At 35.2% G+C, this 22927-nt stretch overlaps 3 protein-coding genes across 4 annotated transcripts in view; 1 reads left to right on the top strand and 2 right to left on the bottom strand.

The window, feature by feature from the left end:
* Nucleotides 1-1063: 1063 nt before the first annotated feature.
* Nucleotides 1064-17901, bottom strand: LOC132739712 (BET1 homolog). Of its 2 annotated transcripts, XM_060727498.1 has the most exons (5): nt 17607-17901; nt 16078-16196; nt 10855-10911; nt 6131-6222; nt 1064-5622 (listed from the first exon to the last, which is right to left on the bottom strand). In XM_060727498.1, coding segments are annotated over exons 1-5 (288 nt in total). In that variant the 5' UTR covers nt 17626-17901; the 3' UTR covers nt 1064-5621. The 2 variants fall into 2 exon arrangements, with proteins under 2 accessions (XP_060583481.1, XP_060583480.1); XM_060727497.1 differs by having other exon boundaries at nt 1064-6222; nt 17607-17900.
* Nucleotides 16203-17600, bottom strand: LOC132739711 (gastrula zinc finger protein XlCGF7.1-like). The gene has a single exon (XM_060727496.1). The coding sequence runs from the start codon at nt 17424-17426 to the stop codon at nt 16491-16493; it is 936 nt and encodes a 311-aa protein (XP_060583479.1). The 5' UTR covers nt 17427-17600; the 3' UTR covers nt 16203-16490.
* Nucleotides 17902-20885: 2984 nt separating the features above from the next.
* The window catches only part of LOC132739715 (RNA-binding protein 1-like), a 48745-nt gene continuing 46703 nt past the window's right edge, over nt 20886-22927 (top strand). Inside the window, exon 1 of the mRNA XM_060727499.1 lies at nt 20886-21017. The gene's annotated coding sequence lies outside the window, so the exon portion shown is untranslated. The remainder of the gene's footprint in view (nt 21018-22927) is intronic.

Below are 22927 nucleotides of genomic sequence, written 5' to 3' on the forward strand. Positions count from 1 at the left end.
TCCATACACCAAGTTTGGTGTCAATAGGCCAAAGCAAACTCAAGTTATTGAGCGGAAACTGAATTTCTATTTTTAGTAACAGTGACCTTGGGTAGCAATCCCAAGCTGCCTCTTGATATAAGCTACCTACACACCAAGTTTGGTGTCAATAGGCCAAAGCAAACAAGTTATTGAGCGGAAACCAAAAGTTGACGCCCGCCTGCCGACTTCGGCATTACAATAACCCGGTTTTCGTTGAAAACCTGGTCAAAAACCTTCTGCCCAGAGCTTGAAACATAACCTTGGGGTCCTCTACAAAAGTTCTATAGATCAAGTCCCACCCAAGGGGTCACTTATTTTACATCCAGGCTTTCATAGGAATCACATTTAAATCTGCAATGCCATAACTTTGATATTTAGCATGTATCATTTTTCAATAAAATAACTTAGTGTTGTGTAAAATAGATTAACAATAAACTGCAAACTCCTTAAGTTTTAAACCCCCTGGTGACTGACAACTTTGCCAAATAGATATTCATTTATTTACTTTTCCAGGGTGATATTAGATATGGTAAGAACTTTATTTAGGACAAATTAACAGAAACAAACTAGATGAATCACTTTTTAATGTAACACAATACTTTATTTATATCTTTATTTGAATTTTTTGTAAGCTAAAGATGCTATGCATGTTGAAAACTTGCTTTCCTTCTGAAAATGCTGTTTCATATGCACTACTAGCTTAATTGTGAACTGCACTAGGGGCAAAACAAGAACATTACAACAATATACGGTTACAACTTACACCCTTACCAATGTGATAGCTTACTGGGTTTATATGTCAAACAAGTGGGGCTTCACCCGCTTATAAAATATCAAGGGGCTGCAATCTCTTTGGTATTTTCTGATCTTTGCAATCTAAATTGTACTGTACATGTATATTTGTATGTTTTTCCCTGTATAAGATTATTTTGATATACATGTACTATAATTCATCTTGTAGGCGGCTGCGTTTAGGGCGAAGTTCAGAAGTGAAAATATTTTCACTGCACCCTGCTTCATCGGAGAAGAACAGAAAAGAATAGAACAAAACATGTCTTTTATTTTCACCCAAACATTTTTCAATACAATTTGGAGAACATAACAAAATGTTTATATAACAGAGAAAGTATAGTTCCGGTACAAAAAAGTATAATCATTAAACAGAGTACACTTCCAACTAAAAAGAAAATTTTTTACCAAATAAGAAAAACCTGATATTCCAAATTTCTTCTTCTAAACTATGAAATGAAATATCAAGCCGAGATTGGTTTACTTTAAGTCAATGTACACAATTAATTTATTATTCTGTATCAATTTGGAAAAACAAATATGGTGGTTGTCTCTTGTAATGATTTGAACAGGTATGTTCCAAATACGCACATGCATGTTATTTAGTATTAAACATTAGCACAAGCATGTAGTGAATCTGCACGTGAATGTTGTGCATAACAGTTATTTACAACTAAAAGGAAGGTCATTCATAGATTTAACAAGGCAGTCTGAAGGACAGCTAAATCCCCTTCCGCAGTGAACATGTACTTCTTGACCTTTTGCCAACCATGACCTTGATGTTGTGCCATGCATATCATGAGCACATAGTCTCACAATGGTGATTATTTGTGCCAAGTTACTTAAAATCTTCCAGTCAAAAAGTTATGGAGAACATAAAACCTTGACCTTGGAGGTAGCAACCTGGTTATTGAGCTCTGCAGATTGTGTCATGGTGGGGATCATATATGTGCCAAGTAATTTTAAAACCTTTAAATTGTCAATAAAGTATAGAGTGGACATGAAAAATAGATGTTTTTACATTGGACCTTTGAGTGTGACCCTGACCTTCAGAATTGTGACTTCATAATTGTGCTCTGCTAATGGTGTCATAATGGTGATCATTTCTGCTCAGTTAACATTGCAGCGGTTTAAATGTTATGGACAGATATGAAATGTAGACTTTCTAACATTTGACCTGTAAGTGTGACCTTGACCTTGGGGGTAGCAACCCAATTTTTGCGCTTTGCACATCATCTCATTATTGTGATCACTTGTGCCCAGTTACATGTATTTCAAAAAATGTTCAGCGGTTTAAAAGTTATGGAGCTGAGACGAAAGTGTTACGGACGGACATCCGGCCAAAATAGAATAAGGGGCCATTTCTTTAGTTATTTTCTATTGTTAAATAGAGGGCCAATGGCCCCTTACTCAATGGAATGAACTCTATTGTTCTCTTTTGTTCTGTTTACAGTAATATGGCCCCCCTACCCCTATTTGGTAGTGTGGACAGAAGGACAGACGGAGGCTATTCCTATAATCCCCTTTCCACAGAAACTCCGAAGGGGATTAAAAAGTATTACTACATGCATAGGAGAAAATCTTAATTATTATGAACCAATTGGATTTAACAAATCGGACATTGTTGGCAACGCCTCTGTCTGTGAAATGTGAGCTATATCGATTTATAATTTTTACAATAAGATAATATGTTTGTTTGTTTCATTTTACGCCTTTTCCCAACAGTATTTCAGTCATATAGGCAGGTAGTTTCCTAACCATCGTTCCTGGAGAGTTACACCAGTACTAGACTACCTTCCTCCGCGCTAAACTACCAAAGCATCTCCCGTGGATCGAACCCACGCCAGAGAGGTAACTGGATTAGAAGTCATCGACTCTAACCCCTCGACCACGGAGACGGTTTGTACTTTTTTTGTAAACAAGAATTTGTAACAGAGTTACCAACGTCCCCTGCCTCTGGGAAGTTTTATATGAAGCATAAAAATTGTGCTATTTCAAAAGATTGAGGTATGGATCTCAGGACTTTCAGTAAAAATTATGATCAATGCTAGATATGCAAATGCAACAATAATTTTATTAAAGAAATAAAATGAAACATGGAATTTAAAAACCTATCATGTTAAGGTTTGACCTCTAAGTGTGACCATGACCTTGGAGGTAGGTGTGCAGGTGTAGTGCATGACATATCGTCTTATTATTGTTACTATTTGTGCCAAGTATTTTCAAAATCTCTTGAACTATGAAGAAGTTATAGATCGGACACAAAATATACCCTATAACAGACTATGTTAATCTTTGACCCCTAAGTGTGACCTTGGAGGTAGGGACCCATGTTTTGCGCCCGACATATCGTCTTATAATATTATTGTAATTATTTGTGCAAAGTATTTTTAAAATCCCTTGATCTATGAAACAAGAGGGCCAAGATGGCCCTAGATCGCTCACCTGACCCGTCAAACTCATCCGAACAATTACCTAGACAAGCGTTCTGACCAAGTTTCATGACAGGTGTGTCAAAAATGTGACCACTAGTGTTAACAAGGATTATCCATATTTGAGCAGTGTGACCTAGTTTTTGACCCCAGGTGACCCATATTCAAGCTTGGCATTCGAGCAATTACCTAGATAAGCATCCTGACCAAGTTTGATGATAACTGAGTCAAAAATGTGACACTAGAGTGTTCACAAGGTTTTTCTATTTTTAGCTCCTGTGACCTAGTTTTCCATCCGAGATAAATCATGTTCAAACTTATCCAAGCATCGACTAGACAAGCATTCTGACAAAGTTTGATGATGATTGGGTCAAAAATGTGACCACTAGACTGTTCGCAAGGTTTTTCTATTTTTAGCTCCTGTGACCTAGTTTTCCACCCGAGATGACCCATGTTGGAACTCATCCAAACAATTGACTAAACAAGCATCCTGACAAGGTTTCTTAATAATTGGGTCAAAAATGTGACCACTCGAGTGTTCACAAGGTTTTTCTATTTATAGCTCCTGTGACCTAGTTTTTCATCAGAGATGACCCATGTTCGAACTCATCCAAGCAATTGACTAGACAAGCATTCTGACCAAGTTTGATGATGATTGGTTCAAAAATGTGACCACTAGAGTGTTCACAAGGTTTTTCTATTTATAGCTCCTGTGACCTAGATTTTCATCGGAGATGACCCATGTTCGAACTCATCCAAGCAATAATCTAAACAAGCATTCTGACAAAGGTTGATGATGATTGGGTCAAAAATGTGACCACTAGAGTGTTCACAAGGTTTTTCTATTTTTAGCTCCTTTGACCTAGTTTTCCATCCGAAATGACCCAGTTTCGAACTCATCCGAGCAATTGACTAAACAAGCATCCTGACAAAGTTTGATGATGATTGAGTCATAAGTGTGACCACTAGTGTGTTCACAAGCAATTTTGGATGTATGACGGACGACGGACATTCACCGATCCTAATAGCTCACCCTGAGCAAGCTCAGGTGAGCTAAAAAATATGGACTGTACACAAAATATATCCTATAACAAACTATGTAAATCTTTGACCTCTAAGTGTGACCTTGACCTTTTGGGGGTAGGGACACAGGTGTTATGCATGACATATCATCTTATCATATTGACTATTTGTGTCAAGTATTTTCAAAATTCCTTGATCTATGAAGAAGTTATGGATGGGACACAAAATACTTAGTATACCATATAACAGACTCTGTTAACCTTTGACCTCTAAGTGTGACCTAGACCTTGGAATTAGAGGTGCAGGTGTTGTACTTAACATATCGTCTTATTATTGTGACTACATGTATTTGTGCGAAGTTATTTCAAAATCCCTTGAACTATGAAGAAGTTCTAGATCGGACACGAAATATACCCAATAACAGACTATGTTAATTTTTACCTCTAAGTGTGAGGTAGGGATGCAGGTATTGCTTATGACACATCATCTTATTATAGTTACTATTTGTGCCATGTATTTTTTTAATATCCTTTAATCTATGAAAAAGTTATAGATCAGACACAAAATATGCCCTATAACAGACTATGTTAATCTTCGACCTCCAAGTGTGAACTTGACCTTGGAGGTAGGTGACTGGTTGTGTGTGCATGACACATCGTCTCATTATTAAGAACAATTGTGGCAAGTATTTACAAAATCCCTTCAAAGATAAGAAAGTTATGGTTCGGACACTACATATACCCTCAAATAGACAATGTTGACCTTGAATGAGCAAGTGCGACCTTGACCCTGGAGGTAGGGGTCTGGTTGTTGTGTATGACACATCGTCTTATTATAACAAACATTTGTGCCATGTTATTTCAAATTCCTTTGATGAATGACACCGGACACAAAAGTGTGAGGAACGGATGGACCTATTTCTATATCCCCCTTTTTTCTTCAAAAAGGCCGGGGACAATAAGTCATTACATACAAAGCAAAATAAAATATTGAGAAAAAAATAAACATACAAATGAAAGGAAACAAACAAATTAACGAATGAGTCATATTTGATGAAATCTTGAATTAAATATGGAGAAATTATAAAAAATTTCATAAAAGAATCAATGAATTTTACAAGGATCCCAAAAACATACATGTTACTTGATATCAATAGTGATTTAAGCAAAATTTAGCATTCATGTATTAAATTTGAGTTTTGGATAAAATGCTCTCTTTGTCGCCCGAAAAAACTACAATGTAAAAAGTAATGCTATTCGGTACCAATTTTATTGTCGCTACACAATGTACAAAGTCTTTTTTTATAGGTCAGTACCATCGTATCTTCCATTCCACCTGGAGTTTATGATTTGCTGTTCTAAATTTGAATAAAGAAATATACGTAATCAGATTGCTCTAAAATTTTGAAATATTCTACATAATTATGATTGTCTTAAAGCTTTTATAATTTAACCCTATATTTGAATATTGAAGTCTGTATTGGTCTATTAGTGGTTATGTAAGTTTAAGTTTATGAATATGTAAGTGATTTGTTTATGTCTGGTTTTGCTAAAGATCAGGGCGACAAACACAATTCAGAATGACTCTTATCTTAGAAATGATTAATCTAAACTCATGATTAGGAAAACTGGTCATGTATCAAATTATAACTTTGATTAAAATCTATTACAACATCTTAGTACCAACAAACATTTATACACATCGGTATTGCAAATTCCCTCACATAAAGCACTTTCCATTCCATGTAAATACATCACATATTCTATATTTCACAGAGATATCACATATTCTATATTTGACATTATCTTGACCTGATAATCAACCAGCAAACGAAGAACACAAACAGACAGAAGAGAAGTAAGTACCACATTTGTTTGTAACCACCCATACTTGTAATAGCTTTCAGTTTCTTCATGCTTGCATGTAGAAGTCCGCCAGAGGAGTCAAAATCGTCATCCTTAAAGACATGAAATATAATTTCAAAAGAGCATTATACATGTATCACAATGTACTGAAAATCGTATTATTCCTATCGATCTGTATGAAATATGCTGTTATCAATGTCGTACTTGACAATAACAAGGGGTAGGACCTAAACCATGTAGCTTGGTGCTTTAAGAAGTCTAATTTGACAAGTGGTGACAATTCACTTGTAAATATTCAAGCATTTGGTTTAAATATCAACAGGTATGTGAATTTTCTTGGAATATTTGTGTAACATAGACGACCAGTACTTAGCCATTTATGTTTACTAACCATAGGTACTATTTAAAAGATGGGAAAATATGCTACAAAAGAGTTATTTAGGGGGTGCCAGTGAAGGTGTCCCGTTTTCATGTTAATCTGCAGCAGTTGGCTTCATTTCACTTCAAAATCAACTAAAGGGAATATAAAACAAGGGGGCGATTTAGCCACTAAGTGAGAACAGACTGTTATATGTATGAAAGCAGAGAAAGTTATTCTTTATTACGTAATAAGAATTTGAACAATGATGGTCACTAGATCAAATTTCATGCAAAATGTATTTTTTAATTATACTATATACATGGTCCTAAATTCATTGAAGTACATCAGAACAAGAAAGTAGGTCACTTGGTCAATGTCTAAATAATTTATATCAAATTTCAGTTCTACATCTGAAATTGTGCACATGGTAAAAATGTGAAAGCTGTATGTAGGCCATCATGACCCTGAAATCGCTCACCTGTATATAGGCCCCCAAGTCGGGGCCAATTTTAACCTAGGGACTTTATTATTTGAACAAACTTGGTAGACACCCATTAGAAGATGTTTCATGCTAAATATCTTAGCTCTAGCTATTAGGTTTTTCTTAAAGAAGATTTTTTAAGGTTTTTATTCTATTCAAATAAGGAAAATCAAGGAACCCCTAGGCAGGGCCAATTTGACCCCAAGGCTTTTATTTGAACAAACTTGGTAGACACAGACTAGACAATGTTTCATGCCAAATATTTAAGCCCTAGCTCTTTCGTTTTTTTTAAAGAAGATTTTTTAAGTTTTTTCTTCCAGTTGCCATGGCAACCAGAGTTCTACATGGAATTGAATTTTTTTAATAATTTTTAAAGTTAACTACCAAAGGAACATTCCAGTGAAGTTTGGATGAAATTGGCTTAGCGGTTTATGAGGAGATGTCGTTTAAAGTAAAAGTTTACGGCCAGACGCTGGACGGACGGACGCCGGACGAAATGCGATCACAGGTGACAGGTGAGCTAAAACAAGAGGGCCATGATGGCCCTGAGGTCGCTCACCTGTATAAGGCACCCGGAGCGGGGCAAGTTTAAACCCCAGGGCTTTTATTTGAACAAACTTGGAAGACACCCATTAGAAGATGTTTCACAATGTTAAGTTTTTACTACACACATATAATGAAAAACAACGATCTACCCCCCCCCCCTCCTTCTCAAGTTCTGCCTCCCCCCCCCTGGCAGGGCCAATTTTAACCCAAGGGCTTTTATTTGAACAAGCTTGGTAGACACCCATAAGAAGATGTTTCATGTTAAACATCTAAGCTCTAGCTCATTGGGTTATTTTAAAAGAAGATTTTTTAAGTTTTTACTATACACATATAGTTAAAACCAATGACACCCCTGGGGCAGGGCCAATTTTGACCCCAGGGCTTTTATTTGAACAAACTTTGTAGACAATTACTAGAAGATGTTTCATGCTTAATATCTAAACTCTAGCTATTTGGGTTTTTTTCAAAGAAGATTTTTAAGTTTTTGCTATACAAATATAAGGAAAATCAATAACACCCGGGGCAGGCCAATTTTGACTCCAGGGCTTTTATTTGAACAAACTTTGTAGACACTCACTAGAATGTTTCATACTTAATACCTAAACTCCAGCTATTTGGGTTTTTTCAAAGAAGATTTTTTAAGTTTTTGCTATATACATATAAGGAAAATCAATGACCCCCGGGGCGGGGCCAATTTTGACCCCAGGGCTTTTATTTGAACAAACTTGGTAGACATTCACTAGAAGATGTTTCATGCTCAATATCTAAACTCTAGCTATTTGGGTTTTTTCAAAGAAGATTTTTAAGTTTTTGCTATACACATATAAGGAAAATCAATGACCCCGGGGCGGGGCCAATTTTGACCCCAGGGCTTTTATTTGAACAAACTTTGTAGACACCCATTGGAACATGTTTCATGCTAAAGATCTTAGCTCAAGCTCTTTGAGTTCTTTAAAAGAAGATTTTTTAAGTTTTTACTATATGCATATAGGGAAAATCAATGACCCCCTGGGGCGGGGCCAATTTTGACCCCAGGGCTTTTATTTGAACAAACTTGGTAGACACTCATTAGAAGATTTTCATGCCAAATATCTAAGCTCGAGCTCTTAGGGTTTTTTAAAAGAAGATATTTAAAGTTTTTTCTTTGGGTTGCCATGGCAACCAGAGTTCTGCATGGAATTAAATTCTTTGAACAATTTTTAAAGGTGACCACCAAAGGAACATTCCTGTGAAGTTTGGATGAAATTGGCTTAGTGGTTTATGAGGAGATGTCATTTAAAGTAAAAGTTTACGGACGGACGGACGGCCGGATGGACGCCCGACAAAAAGCGATCACAAAAGCTCACCCTGTCACTTTGTGACAGGTGAGCTAAAAAGCCAAAGGAGGTCAGTTCATCATAATCTAGGTAAGCTAAGCTGATACCAAAGTTCAATTTTACATTTAAAACTGTGCACTGTTGGTCCATATTTCATGGTTTTGCACCAAAGGACAAGAAAGTAGGCCACTGTGTCCCCTTGGGCAGGGCAAAATTTTCACCAAAGGATTTAATTCAAACAATCTAATGATACAGGACCACCAGATAATGTTAATTGTGGAATATCAAAGCTCTATCATTTTCCTATTCAGAAAAGAATTGTTTGTAAGTTTCCATTTTTAATGTACAATGTATGTACATAATGAAAATCAATGATCCCCTTGGTGGGGCCAATTTTGACCCCAGGGTTAAATTTTGACCCCAGGGCTAAATTTAATTTGAACAATTTTGGTAGAAGTCCACTACACAATGTTTCATGCAAAATATCAAAAAATTGTCAATTCAGAGAAGATTTTTAAGGTTTTACTTTATACATATAAAAAATACCTATGACCCCCGGAGCTGGGCCAATTTTGACACTATGGGTAAAATTTGAACAACTTTGGTAGAAGACCTATAGATGATATTATATACCAAAGATCAAAGCTCTAAGCCTTGTACTTTCAGACAAGTAGATTTTTTAAAGTTTTTAATTTAAGTACATAATGGAAATCTAAATGACCCCCAGGCAGGGCCCATTTTGACTCCAGGGATATTTTCACCTCTGGCGGCCATTTTTTGCAGCGAGAACATGCTGGTAATAGGCACAACTAGGGATAGTACTGATCACTCCTGTGAATTTTGGTTGAAATCCCACCAGCAGTTTGACCTGTGAAAGCCAGACAAGATTTTTCTATTTATAGCTCTTGAGGCCATTTTATGCAGCAAAGCGGAAAGTGCCTGCGATATGCTAAACTAGTAGCTTGACCTGTGAAGGTAGAACAAGATTTTTCTATTTTCAGCCCTGGCGTCCAATTTGTGCATTGAAGCGGAATGTGCCAGTGTTGTGCACAACTAGGGATGGTACCGATCACTCCTGTAAAACTTGGTTGAAATCCCACCAATAGTTTGACCTGTGAAGGCTGGACATGCTTAATGCAGACGGATGGACAACTGGATAAACATGCGACCAAATAGGGATAAACTAAGGGCCATTTCTATTGTTAATTTCTTTAGTTTAATAAAGGGCCATGGCCCCTTATTCTATTGTTACGGAATTAATTATACTGTTCTCTTTTGTTCTGTTTACAGTTAGATGACAGAAGGCTAAGACAAAAACAATAATTATGTCTTCCAAAAATTTTGGGAAACATAAAGAAATTGAAATTTTACTTTAAAACTTTGATAGTTTTACAGTTTAGGACCTAAAATAGATGGTCCACTTTTCTGCCATTTGGATACTAGTATCCATCCTTTTATTATCTTTAGGAATTCCTTCATCTTGATTACTTCTAGGATCACATGGTGGTGGAGAACAATATTGGGATCTGTAATCCAGGACACATGGGATCAAGGGGTCATAATAAACATAAAAGAAAAATAATAAACTGCTTTGGTTTTGATATTTGGTGAAATTTGTACCACCTCAACATTAGCTCAAGAGAGCTTAAAATCACAAAGCATAGTGAAATTTATAGGAAACAAACTGATTTATCTAATAATACAATATTCATGAAATTGATCTAAACATACATCATCTCAGATACATTGCTAGAAAAGGTCACAAATTTTATTTTTCAGTTTTACCCAAGCAGCATAACTTTCAAAATATTTGTTGATGCCGACTATGAAATGATTAATGAAAAATATGGCTATAACCATTCATCATTTTGAGGGAAATTTTAAATATATACCGACTGAAGAGCAAACTTAGTTTATGTAGACCATGATCACAAGACTGATCTAACCAACTGATTTAAGTATGTGCTGGCCACATGCATAAAATAAGTTACCACAAGCAGGCTAAGGATTAGTTGCATACCATTCCTTTAAGCATGTTGTTCTGGTCCCTCACTTCATTTCCAATGTCTATCGTTAACTGAAAAATAGAAAATATATTTACCATTCAGATCATGCTCCTTAAATTTTATATTGTAAGCTTAGTCACCTAGTTTTGGACCCCAGATGACCCATATTCAAACTTGAGCTAGAAATCATCAAAACCTTTCTGACAAACTTCCATCTACCGGTAATATTTGGACTGCAAATATAACATTCAGATTTTTAACAAGGTTTTTGTCTAGCCTGCTTATGGTGAGCTCCACTGAGTTGTCACTTTTGGCATATACTTTGGTGTCTGTGCGTCCAGATGTATCTTGCTCATTCTTTGAAGGATTACAAAATAATTTGGTAACAAGGGCAACATTGTCGCAATACACGCCCATCTCAGAAGCTTTTGACAGAGATGTGGGCATTATAGATATGCATATAGGAGATATGCTCTGGGCATTTATATCTGGATATACAATCATCTCTAGTGATTTTTTTATCTGAACTTTGACCCCTGTATGTGACCTTGGCCTTAGCAGCAGGGAAATCCCTCAATGCATGTAGAAGTTTTGCTCCGGACAAGCCTTTTTCAATGACCTCTAAGTGTACCCTTGACCTTTGATCCAGAGGCCTGGTTCATGCATGGGACATGGCTTCTCATAATGGTGAACATTTATATGAAGTTTCATTAGAATCCCTCCATATGTGTAGAATTTATGTTATGGACAAAATCTCTATATTTTATCATCTTTAGTGACCTTGGCAATCATCTTTAGTGACCTTGACCTTGCATATATTAATCTAAATAACATGTTTCACACAAGTAGTCATAATGACCATTTGTGTTTCAATCCCTCAATAAATGATGACTAAATGGTCCCAATACACATTTTTATATTTTTATCTGAAGTTTGAACCCATGTATGACCTTGACCTTGGCCGCAGGAACCTAATTTTTGCGTGTGACACTCCACCTCACAATAGTGAACATTTGTGCCAAGTAATAATGAAATACCTCTATCCATGTAGAAGTTTTGCTCTGGACAAGCATTTTTCTATGACCTCTAAGTGTGACCTTGACCTTTGACCCAGAGGCCTGGTTCATGCACAGGCCATGGCTTCTCATAGTGGTGAACATTTCTATGAAGTTTCATTAGAATCCCTCCATATCTGTTGGAGTTATGATCTGGACAAAATCTATATTTTATCATCTTAAGTGACCTTGGCAATCATATTTAGTGACCTTGACCTTGCATATTAATCTAAATAACATGTTTCACACCAGTAGTCATGATAATGACTATTTGTGTTTCAATCCCTCAATAAATGATGACTAAATGGTCCCAATACACATTTTAATATTTTTATCTGAACTTTGACACCTATGTCTGACCTTGACCTTGCCTGCAGGAACCTAATTTTTGCATGTGACACTTCACCTCACAATAGTGAACATTTGTGCCAAGTTATGTTGAAATCCATCTATGCATGTAGAAGTTTTGCTCTGGACAAGCATTTTTCAATGACCTCTATGTGTGACCTTGACCTTTGACCTAGAGGCCTGGTTCATAAGCGCGACACGGCTTCTTATAATGGTGAACATTTCTATGAAGTTTCATTAAAATTCCTCCATGGGTGTAGGAGATATGCTCCAGACAAAAATTGGATGCTTCTGGGTCAAAGGTCAATTAACATTTCAAAACATTCATTAGTGATTATAACTCCTATATACATGATGGTTAGGAAACTACCCGCCTATATGACTGAAATACTGTTGGAAAAAGGCGTAAAATGAAACAAACAAAAAAACATATACATGAATGGATTTTAATATAACTTAGAACAAATGTTCTCTATGGTGAGTTGAGTGGACTTGTGCAAAATGAAGGTCACAAGAGGTCAAAGGTCATATAAAATTATCAAAATTTGGTTGTCAGCAATGTATCTTGCTTAAGCTTTGAAGTAGGGCTGTCAATGATAGAAATTTTTGTATCGATATATCGAAGGGTAAATATCAACGATATATCGGTATATTGAAACAAATTTTAGATATGCAAACACCCTGGAATAAATTATTCAAAATGTCTTTTTTTTGTTATACATGGTTTAAATAAAATACACAACAAAACCAGATGAAACCGAGTTATAATCCTGAGAAAAACTAGAAATGTGTCCATAGGACACAGATGCCCCCACACGCCACTGTTCTGTCAATCTAATATGACTCTAGGTCAAATATTTTTTGGACTACATATGCCACAAGTTGAAAACTAAAAATCAACAAAGGGCCATAATTCTGTTAAATTTGGTCGCAGCAAAAATTCCTTCCTTTACTACCATCTACACATTAAGGTTGTTAATCCCTGGAAGTTGAAGCAAAATCTGCCATCCGGTTTAAGAGGAGTTGCTTTCACAAAATTTCTACATAGTATATAATTAAAAAATCAACAAAGGGCCATAATTCTGTTAAATTTGGTTGCAGCAAAAATTCCTCCCTTTACTGCCATCTACACATTAAGATTGTTCATCCCTGGAAGTTTAAGCAAAATCTGCCATCCGGTTTAAGAGGAGTTGCATTCACAAAATTTCTACATAGTATATAGTGAAAAAATCAACAAATGGCCATAATTCTGTAAAATTTGGTCGCAGCGAAAATTCCTTCCTTTACTACCATCTACACATTAAGGTTGTTCATCCCTGTAAGTTTAAGCAAAATCTGCCATCCGGTTTAAGAGGAGTTGCGTTCACAAGATTTCGGGACGTACAGACGGACGGACAAGTGCAACGCTATATGCTCCCACATTGTGGGGGCATAAAAATTTACGACTAAGAATTATTTACAACTGATGGAAACTGACCTCACCATAGACACGAACCAATGCTTTCTGTCAATATGTAACCCTTCATTTGTGGTATTGCCTCTGTATGGCATAATTAGGTGACAAACTTTACAAACTACTTTCGACTCCAATGGCATTACTGTTTTTTTTTGCCGATTTTTTAGGAAATTTTCAGTGTTATTTTGGGAATTTATCAGTCATGGATTGGAAAATTTGCTGTCTATTTTCTACAGGGAACGGTGCTGTTATAAGGGGAAAAAACACTGGATAATGATGGAAACCATTCTGACATTAAAGGCACCTGTGACCTTGACCCTGAACCTATTTACCCTAAAAATCAAAAGGGGACATCTAATAGCTATGAGCAGACAATATGAGAAATATGAAGACTTTGTGATAAATAGTTTTCAAGATAATAAGAACATTTAAAACCCTAGTAACCTTGATGTTTGCCCTAGTGACCACAAAATTTATCGGGGTCATCTAGTAAATATGACCAATAAGAATGTGAAATATGAAACTTTGTGATAAATAGTTTTCAAGATCATAAGCAGAAACCATTCTAACATTTAAGGCCCCTGTGACCTTGACCTTTGACCCAGTGACCCCAAAATCAATAGAGGTCATATACTAGTGATGACCAATCAGTATGTGTGTGAAATATGAAGACTTTGTGATGAATAGTTTTCAAGATAATCAGCAGAAACCATTTAGACATTTAGGGCACCTGTGACCTTGACCTAGTGACCCCAAAATCAATAGGGGTCATCTACTAGTTATGATCAATCATTATGTGAAGTATGAAAACTTTGTGATGAATAGTTTTCAAGATAATCAGCGGAAACCATTCTGACATTTTAGGTCCCTGTGACCTTGACCTTTGACCTAGTGACCCCAAAATCAAAAGGGGTCATAGATCTACTAGTTATGACCAATCAATAGGTGAAATATGAAGACTTTTCAAGATAATCAGCGGAAACCATTATGACATTTAAGGCCCCAGTGACCTTTGACCTAGTGACCCCAAAATCAATAGAGGTCATAGGGCTAGCGGTAGCCTAGTGGTTAAGGTGTCTGCCTTTGAACCCAGAGATCATCGGTTCACTCGGGTCACGACCATGTTTCTCCATATGACACCAGTACTGGTTGGTTCCAGGAAGCGGACTCGAAAGTGATTAATATAAGTTGCTAGAACTTGTTTCGCAATCGAGCTTAAATAAATATGTTTAAACCAATAGAGGTCATCAACTAGTTATGACCAATCACTATGTGAAATATGAAGACTTTGTGATAAACAGTTTCAAGATTATCAGCAGAAACCATGTGGTCTACACATATAAGCTTATACACCAAGTTACACATTATCTCATTCCGCACTCTAATTGTTGTCCGAAAACCATTTTTCTATTTTTAGTAACAGTGACCTTGACCCCAGAAGGTCCAATGCAATACCAACCGGAGTCTCCACATAAGCTTGCTATATACCAAGTTTGATTACAATACCTCATTCCAAACTCTAGTTACGTCTGGAAACCATGATGTGGACCGACTGACGGACCAACGGACCGACAAGCTGACTCCTATATTATGTAACCTTCTAAACTTTGTTTGTGGGGGTATAAAAAACTTAAGTTCAAGGGGTTATAATGTAATTAATATTGGTGCTAGTTATGAACCTTGTTACAAAATGATGTGGTTGATGATATGGAACATATATTTGAAGTTTGATGAGATTCATTGTAAAATAATAAAGAGTAAAAAAACCATATAAATTAAGGAAAATTCCAAGTTTAAAGGGCGATTATTCTTGAAATAAAATAATATTGCTTTAAGAGTTATTAACCTAGCCACATATAATGTGACTGATGATAAGGAACATAATTATAGGAAATATGAAGTTGTTACCTTACATAAAAAATAAAGAAGTACAAAATATTTAACTGCAGAAATCTGGACATGAATAGGATAGCTTTCCATATACATGTACTTGGTATAGGTTATAGTTGAACTAAAAATTTTTACAATAGACCTCATAATACCTACTTGGTATAACTTAATGTACCTGTAAAAGATATTGATGAAAATATATCTTCTTACTGTATATGGATAATGCCATCATAATGGAACACAAAATCTTATTGTTTAAAAATAATGGAAACCCACTAAAAGACAAAACAAACCTATGAAATTCCACAACACAATTTGCAATATGACATGCAGAGCTCATTTTATCAAGCAGTCTAGATAAGTAAATTGGGATTTGGTTAGTGACCAAGACAACTCCTATTTACAGCCTGCAGTGCATGATTAAGGTCTAAGAGATTACTAAATGTAACATTGGTGTTTTAATTATATTTATAATTTAACATACTTACAGATTTAAGAGCTCTCACTTTTGTTGACAGCAAATTTTCCTGTCTGTCATTTTCATTTTCTATTATGTCCTGAGAATGCTGATAACCCTGTGACTGAGATGGGTAGCCCATATCCTGGGCTGAAACAAGACATAATGAGTCTTTCAGTCCTAAACTCAATACCTTGCAGTTAAAATTTAACATTTTTCTCACATGCCTAATCTCATGTAAGTTACATACTTAGTATCTAAATCTACTTTGATAAATATTAAAGTGGTTGAAAATAGTTTAGATAAAATCATAACAGAAAATGTCACAGTGAAACTAAATTGAAATTTTACATTGACTTTGTGATTAAAATATAAAATTGATAATATCAATTTTATTGCAATGTAACTGTTATATTAGCACTTTGACATTCCACATTTACACTTTTAAGATTTTTCTTTTTTCAAATTCTTTTTCCTTGTTGTGTGTTCCTTTTTAAAATCAAGTGTGCAATCAGTTTTTCTGTTTATATGGTACTTATAGACATCTAACCTCATGAATTCCCTTTCACACTTAGAGCATTGATAAGGCATTTCTCCAGTGTGAATACGAGCGTGGCAAACTAGGGTATGCTTTAAGGTAAATCTTGTCTGGCAGACTTGACATTCATATGGTTTTTCATGTTTGTGAGTCGTCATATGATGTTTTAATGTTCCATTTCTACGAAATGACTTTCCACATTCAGGGCATAAAAATGGCCTTTGATCTGAATGAATTGTTAAATGTTGCTTTAATGTACTATCAGCATAAAAACCTTTCTTACAAATTCCACATTTGTATGGTTTGTTCCCTGTGTGAGAATTAATGTGACGCTGTAAAATGTTGTTCTCAACAAAGCCTTTGTTACAATGTGGACATTTATGTCTTCTTTCACTGCTTGGTGCATGGACAGTCATATGTTTTCTAAGATGATCTTTTCTGCTAAATCTTTTGTGACAACTTTCACACTTGAATTCTTTCGTACCAGTATGTATTGCTAAATGCCTGCTAAATTTACTATAGTCACACAAGAGTCTTTGGCATATTGGACATTCCACTTTTTTATCAAAACTATGTCCTGTATGTTTTCGGTTTATGTGTCTTATGTATTTACTGTGGTCATTAAAACGTTTATCACACAAGGGGCAGTCAAATTTGTCACCAAGTAAAGAATGTTCTTTAACGGCAATATTTTCATCTCTGACTAAACTTGAACTTACAGCACGATATGTGTTTTTATCATTTTCATAAACATTTAAATTTATTTGATCAGAAACTTCATACTTTTCATCACTGATTACTTCAATAACAGTACTGTCGCGACTTTGCATTTCCTGTGTCATGATAACCCTTCTTAACTCATTTATTAGAGAAATCAATAATTTGAATGCATCATTATGACATTAATCAGTTAAAAGATCTACTTTATTTTCTTCAGTGCACAACGAATTCAAAATTCCGCCGTCGATATCGATCAAGTTAACTCATTAATAATTTTGAGGCATAAGAATTCTAATGCTTACCCATATGAGAGCGCCTCATTGTTAAAAGTATTATTTTGTTTTACGTGTTTATATCTGGCACTTCCTGTACAGTAGCTTCTTTTCGACCGTTTCCGGGATTACACAAATCAACTTATAATTACAGTACCGAAATCAACTAGCAAATCTAACAAAGGCTTCACTTCTTCATTAACAGATGTGAGAAATTTAAATTGACTTTCATCATAAAAATATCCGAAATATATTTCGATATTTTTTATAGAAGTTATTTAAGTTACTTCCCTTGTTTTATCCAGGAATGACAGACTATTCTCTACCTTTCCAGTTCGTTCCCCTGACGGTTCTCACCCAAACCATTTCCTCCCCTAGCGATTTTACCCTAGCGCTTCTCTCCCAAATTTGAAATATGCAGACAGTTCTCCCCATTTTTTTTATAAGTTATCATTTGAGTTCTGACTTAATATAATAAATAAATAATATAATAAAATTTCTTAATGAAAATTATGAAAAGAATGGGTTTAATTAAGTGCATTTTATGTTTATCTTTTTTAAAGTGTTTTTTTGTGTGTGTAAATTTAACACCTTTTCAGGTATTTTAATCCTATCAACACCTTCATTGTGAGAGATATAGATTATTGGACAGTGACTGATACACGCCTGTAATTATGTAAAAGTCTAGTGATATTCATTCATTTGTTAAATTTTATAGCGAAAAAGGTGATAACAAATATGTTCTAGAAAATAAATAAGCAAGAACTGGTATGCACAATTTTACATTTCGCATAAATATTTTATACTTTTATACAAAATTAATTAAAGTATGAGTATTCAATAACATGAAACAATATATAATACCAAATAACTGATAAAGATACTTATTCATCAACACCTTTTCACAGCTATTCTAATCTAATCAACACCTTAATTGATTCTTGAGTAATGATAAACACCTCAATTAACTCTGACAGCAAACATAACGCAACGAAATTGTGTATTAAACTCCTTTATTCATTATACAAAAATATGAAATTTAGCAATTTAAATTCATTCATCATTTTTTCTTATAGATTTTATTCTTATTAATTAAAAAAAAAGAACAACAATAAAAACACACACACAATAATTTATATCTAATGATTATCCTAATCAAGTAAATTATTCATTAATTGTTTTCAATGACTAAAACACATTAAAAAGTATAAATTAGATCACGGATTTATATTACAATTACATATGTAATGTAAATCCGTGATTAGATCTAATAAAATAAAAATCAGAATAATATTCTAATACAGCAAGTGCTAAAAAAATAATAAAATTACCCATTTATTTAACATCTAAATACTTCAATAATAATGTATAAATAAAAATGGGTAGGAACTGTCTGCATATTTAACAAATAATACATGGCCTTGAGGGCAATATGCAAGTTTACGGACTGATTGGTCAGACTGAGGAAGGTATATATGGCCCGAAGCGCAACTAAGGGACATATACCTTCCGAGGTCTGACCAACCAGGCCGTAAACTTGCATTTTGCTCGGAAGGTTATGTTTTATTTGTTATATTATACCGAATCTAAATCCTTTAATCCCTTTTGTTGCTGACATTTTTACTATAATTTACTTTCAAATAATAATTTATTTGTTCATTGTGTGAAATATTTCAAACCCTAGTCGGTATTATTATTATTATTTTTAAGCGATACAGCAAAAAAATCATGCCCTTCTTTTGTTATTCAATTTTTGTTAATCAAATTAAACAGGCAATAAAACCCCGAACTGTAAGATTTAATATGACGTCATTCAGTCCATATAAGAATTATGGACCGTCCCCGGTCTGTATGCGGTTTATCAAATACGTCATATCAAATATAGAAGGGCGTATGCAAATGAGGTATACTTTTTGCAAATATGCAGACCGTTCTCCCCCAAAATAGGGAGAGAACCGTCAGGGAGCAATCGCAACTACTCGGCCCTTTCCGTCAGTCTTCGGATAAGGATTATATTATAGATAAGAGCCGAGGCATTTCCGAATGCGTCAGGGAGGTAACGTTAGGGAAGGAACTGGTATATATAAGGAGTAGAATAGTCTGACTTCCTAAATCGGTACGTTACGATTATGAAATCAACTTGATTTCTGTAAAGTTATCGAAATCAACTTTTCATCTGTATCTGTAGTAGTCAAAATATATTGACGTGCCAAAGCTTGATTCTGAGATATTTTCGTTCTGGGGCAGAATCTCGCTTTAGAGGCGAGATATTGCCCAGACACGAAAATAGCACAATATCTCGTCGCGCAGTACAATTAGTTGGACTATATCTGTAGGTACGTCGTAGTAACCAAAATCTGGCTTTAACACGACGGAATTAATTTTTACTTTTCATTACCGAAATCAACTTATAAATCACAATTAAGCGTGTTATAATATTTTTTTCATCATAATTTATTACAATAATTTCATGCAAAAAAATTCAGTTCGAAATAATTTATAATTATGAAATTAGAAACAAATATCTAAATATAAACACTTTTCAAGAAAAACGATGAAAATTAACAACAAAAACAACAACAAAAGTTTAACGATGATATCTTTTATTATTTATTTTATATAAAAACCTTCAATATAAACAAACAAGCAACACATCTGAAATATTAACACAATCAATACAATTATCAGTCATAATGACATAAAGTGATTAAACACAAAACACTATCAATTTTTCAAACTTATTAAAATTCCAATACTTTTTTACACAGTAAATATTCTTTGAAAATAAGTTAATAAAAAACGAAACAAATATTAAATTAATTATACTGATGAACGTATGCAATAAAAACATTCAAATGAACTGAAAAAAAAAAGATTGTTGGAAACATAATTTATACAAACCTTTTAACTCGAAATTCTATGCATTTCTTCTTAATTATCGCATTAATAATCTTCAATCAATAATAAATCATTTTTATTCCTTCATACAACAAAATGACTTAAATAATTTTCTTTGAAAAATATATATATTGGGGCCGGAATGACCGATTTTGGGGCCGCACTGACCAATTTTGGGGCCGCATTGACCAAATTAAAATACTGTGGGGCCGGATTGACCAATTTTGGGGCCGGGTTGACCGATTTTGAGGCCGGGTTGAGTTGGGGCCGGGTTAACTTGGGGCCGGGTTAATTCGTTTTAAGCTACAATCAGATGGTACACCCAATCAGATACGCAATTTAAATGGATGCCTTATGACCTCTCCAATGATGACCTCTCCAATTAGTCTGGTTCCCGTCGTACTACGGAGAGAAAAGGGCAGGTAATCCAGACTAATTTTAAATATGCAGGGGGACCAGTCTAATCTGGAGGAACTTTCGGAACACCTCAACGATTATCGCTCAAGGAAACGACTTGTGGACCAAAAAAAAAAGGGCAAAAAAGTATGCATAAGTTTGAAATACGCGCCCAACCCCGGAAATTGCAGCGTCCGTCCGTCGTCTATACGCCCACACTCGTGTACGATCCATAACTTCCAGGGGCGTAGCTAGGCCAACAATTATATTACGCACACTCGCGCGTCACGCCGGGGGTTATGGCCTATGGGGGCACCGGCTGCTATATAGGTCCCCTTGCAGGTCCGGGACAGAGCCCTAGTTCGCCCCCGGAAGCTCGTCGATTTTCACCATTTAGGGTTACTTAAATTATACATTACCATGTCATTTTGAGGTCAATAAAATTAGAAGTTTAAGTTAGTAGGATTAATATTTTTTATGTATCTGTATTTGTATGACATGCGATTTGGTGAAAATCTTAAATATAATTGTTAGATTGTAGAACAATTTTTCAAGATCTTTGGTCAACTTTCTATAACTAAGAATATACTTTGCATAACAAGACCCAAACAAGTGACGCTGTCAGCAAATGAAAGTGTCGAACAGCAATTTTTTTGTTGTGCAAATACAAGGCCGTCGTCGATGGTCCGGCCGGTCCGGCCTTGGCCGGACCAATATTTTGGCCAAAATGAGTAAAAAAAAATTCAATTTAGGAAAAAAAGTTCCCGTTCAGAGATCTTTCCAAAGCAGTTGATTCTTTTTTAATTAAAGTTGAAAGTGATAGTGATCGCGTCGATGTTAACAATCCAAATGTTTCCCATAAAGTAAGGCGCCTACACGAGATTGGGCACGGTGTTGGCTTCAAACATCAGTTATTGTTTATTTTTCATTTGCCAAATATCAATTACATGTATTCATGTACACCTGTCCGTCCGTCCGTTATGCAAACCTTAAATTTCTCCTTTAAAACTTACGACGCACTTAAATCTGTAAAAAATCGTTGACATATTACTTTAACATGTACTAGCGGCAGGCTGTAAACTCTGCCAAATATACGGGAAAACGCCCCTGAGCGCATCCTAGAATAAAAATTTTTCCGGGGGAGCATGCCCCCGTACCCTACATTCTGGCTAAAAGCGACCAAATTGGCCGCACCAATCACAAAATCGTGACGACGGGCCTGAAATATACCAGTATCTATTATCAGTGTTTTTTTTCTTTATATAACTACTACCCTTAATCGGTACTGTTCCCAATAGAAAATAGACATTAAAATTCCCAATTTCCAATGTTTAAATTCCCAAAATGGCTGTTCAACATAACCACAAGGCCAAGTGATTTCTCTGAAATCATTTAAATCCAACATATTCATATATAAATCACCACTCAATAGTTCTCCCTGGACAGTGGAAGCTGTAAGCTATCTATATTCATGATGACTAATCTTATGTCTAGCTGAAAAAATGCTTTAAAAAATTCCCAATTTAAGTCATAATAACGCATTTTTCCCAATCAGTCTGGCACCGGCACCATTTCCAAAGTAGAGAAAAAAAACACTGATTATAAACAAAGCTCTGTCGGTATATCCTGCAGCATAGATTGTATAGTGGACAGAGCCAGCAACAGGAAAGTTTTGCATCGTGTCTTCCAGCGTCCACACTCGCGTATAAAAGTTTCTTGATTGTCAATAAATCCTCTTGTACAACAATCTAAATGTCAGCAATCCGTTGACGGTCCAAGTTGATGTTCATAGTCGAAAGTCTCGTGTGCTTCTGTTTCTCATGCTTCAATGAAAACAGTCGAACGTTGCTTTTACTTATTAGGCATTATAAAGAAAACATATTCATTTTGAGCGAATATGCTATATATCACACTGAGAAGTGTGCTTCGCATTAAAATATTGCAATTTTCTCATTTCTCAGTGTGATGTATAGCATATTCAATCACAAAAGGCATGCATACATCATCTACGCATTTTGGTTCCACTGTGTATAAGCAGTAAATTCTCGTTATTTGAA

The sequence above is a fragment of the Ruditapes philippinarum genome, unplaced genomic scaffold (assembly GCF_026571515.1).
Source record: "Ruditapes philippinarum isolate M1 unplaced genomic scaffold, ASM2657151v2 ctg431_1_1_1_1, whole genome shotgun sequence".
NCBI lineage: Eukaryota > Metazoa > Mollusca > Bivalvia > Venerida > Veneridae > Ruditapes > Ruditapes philippinarum.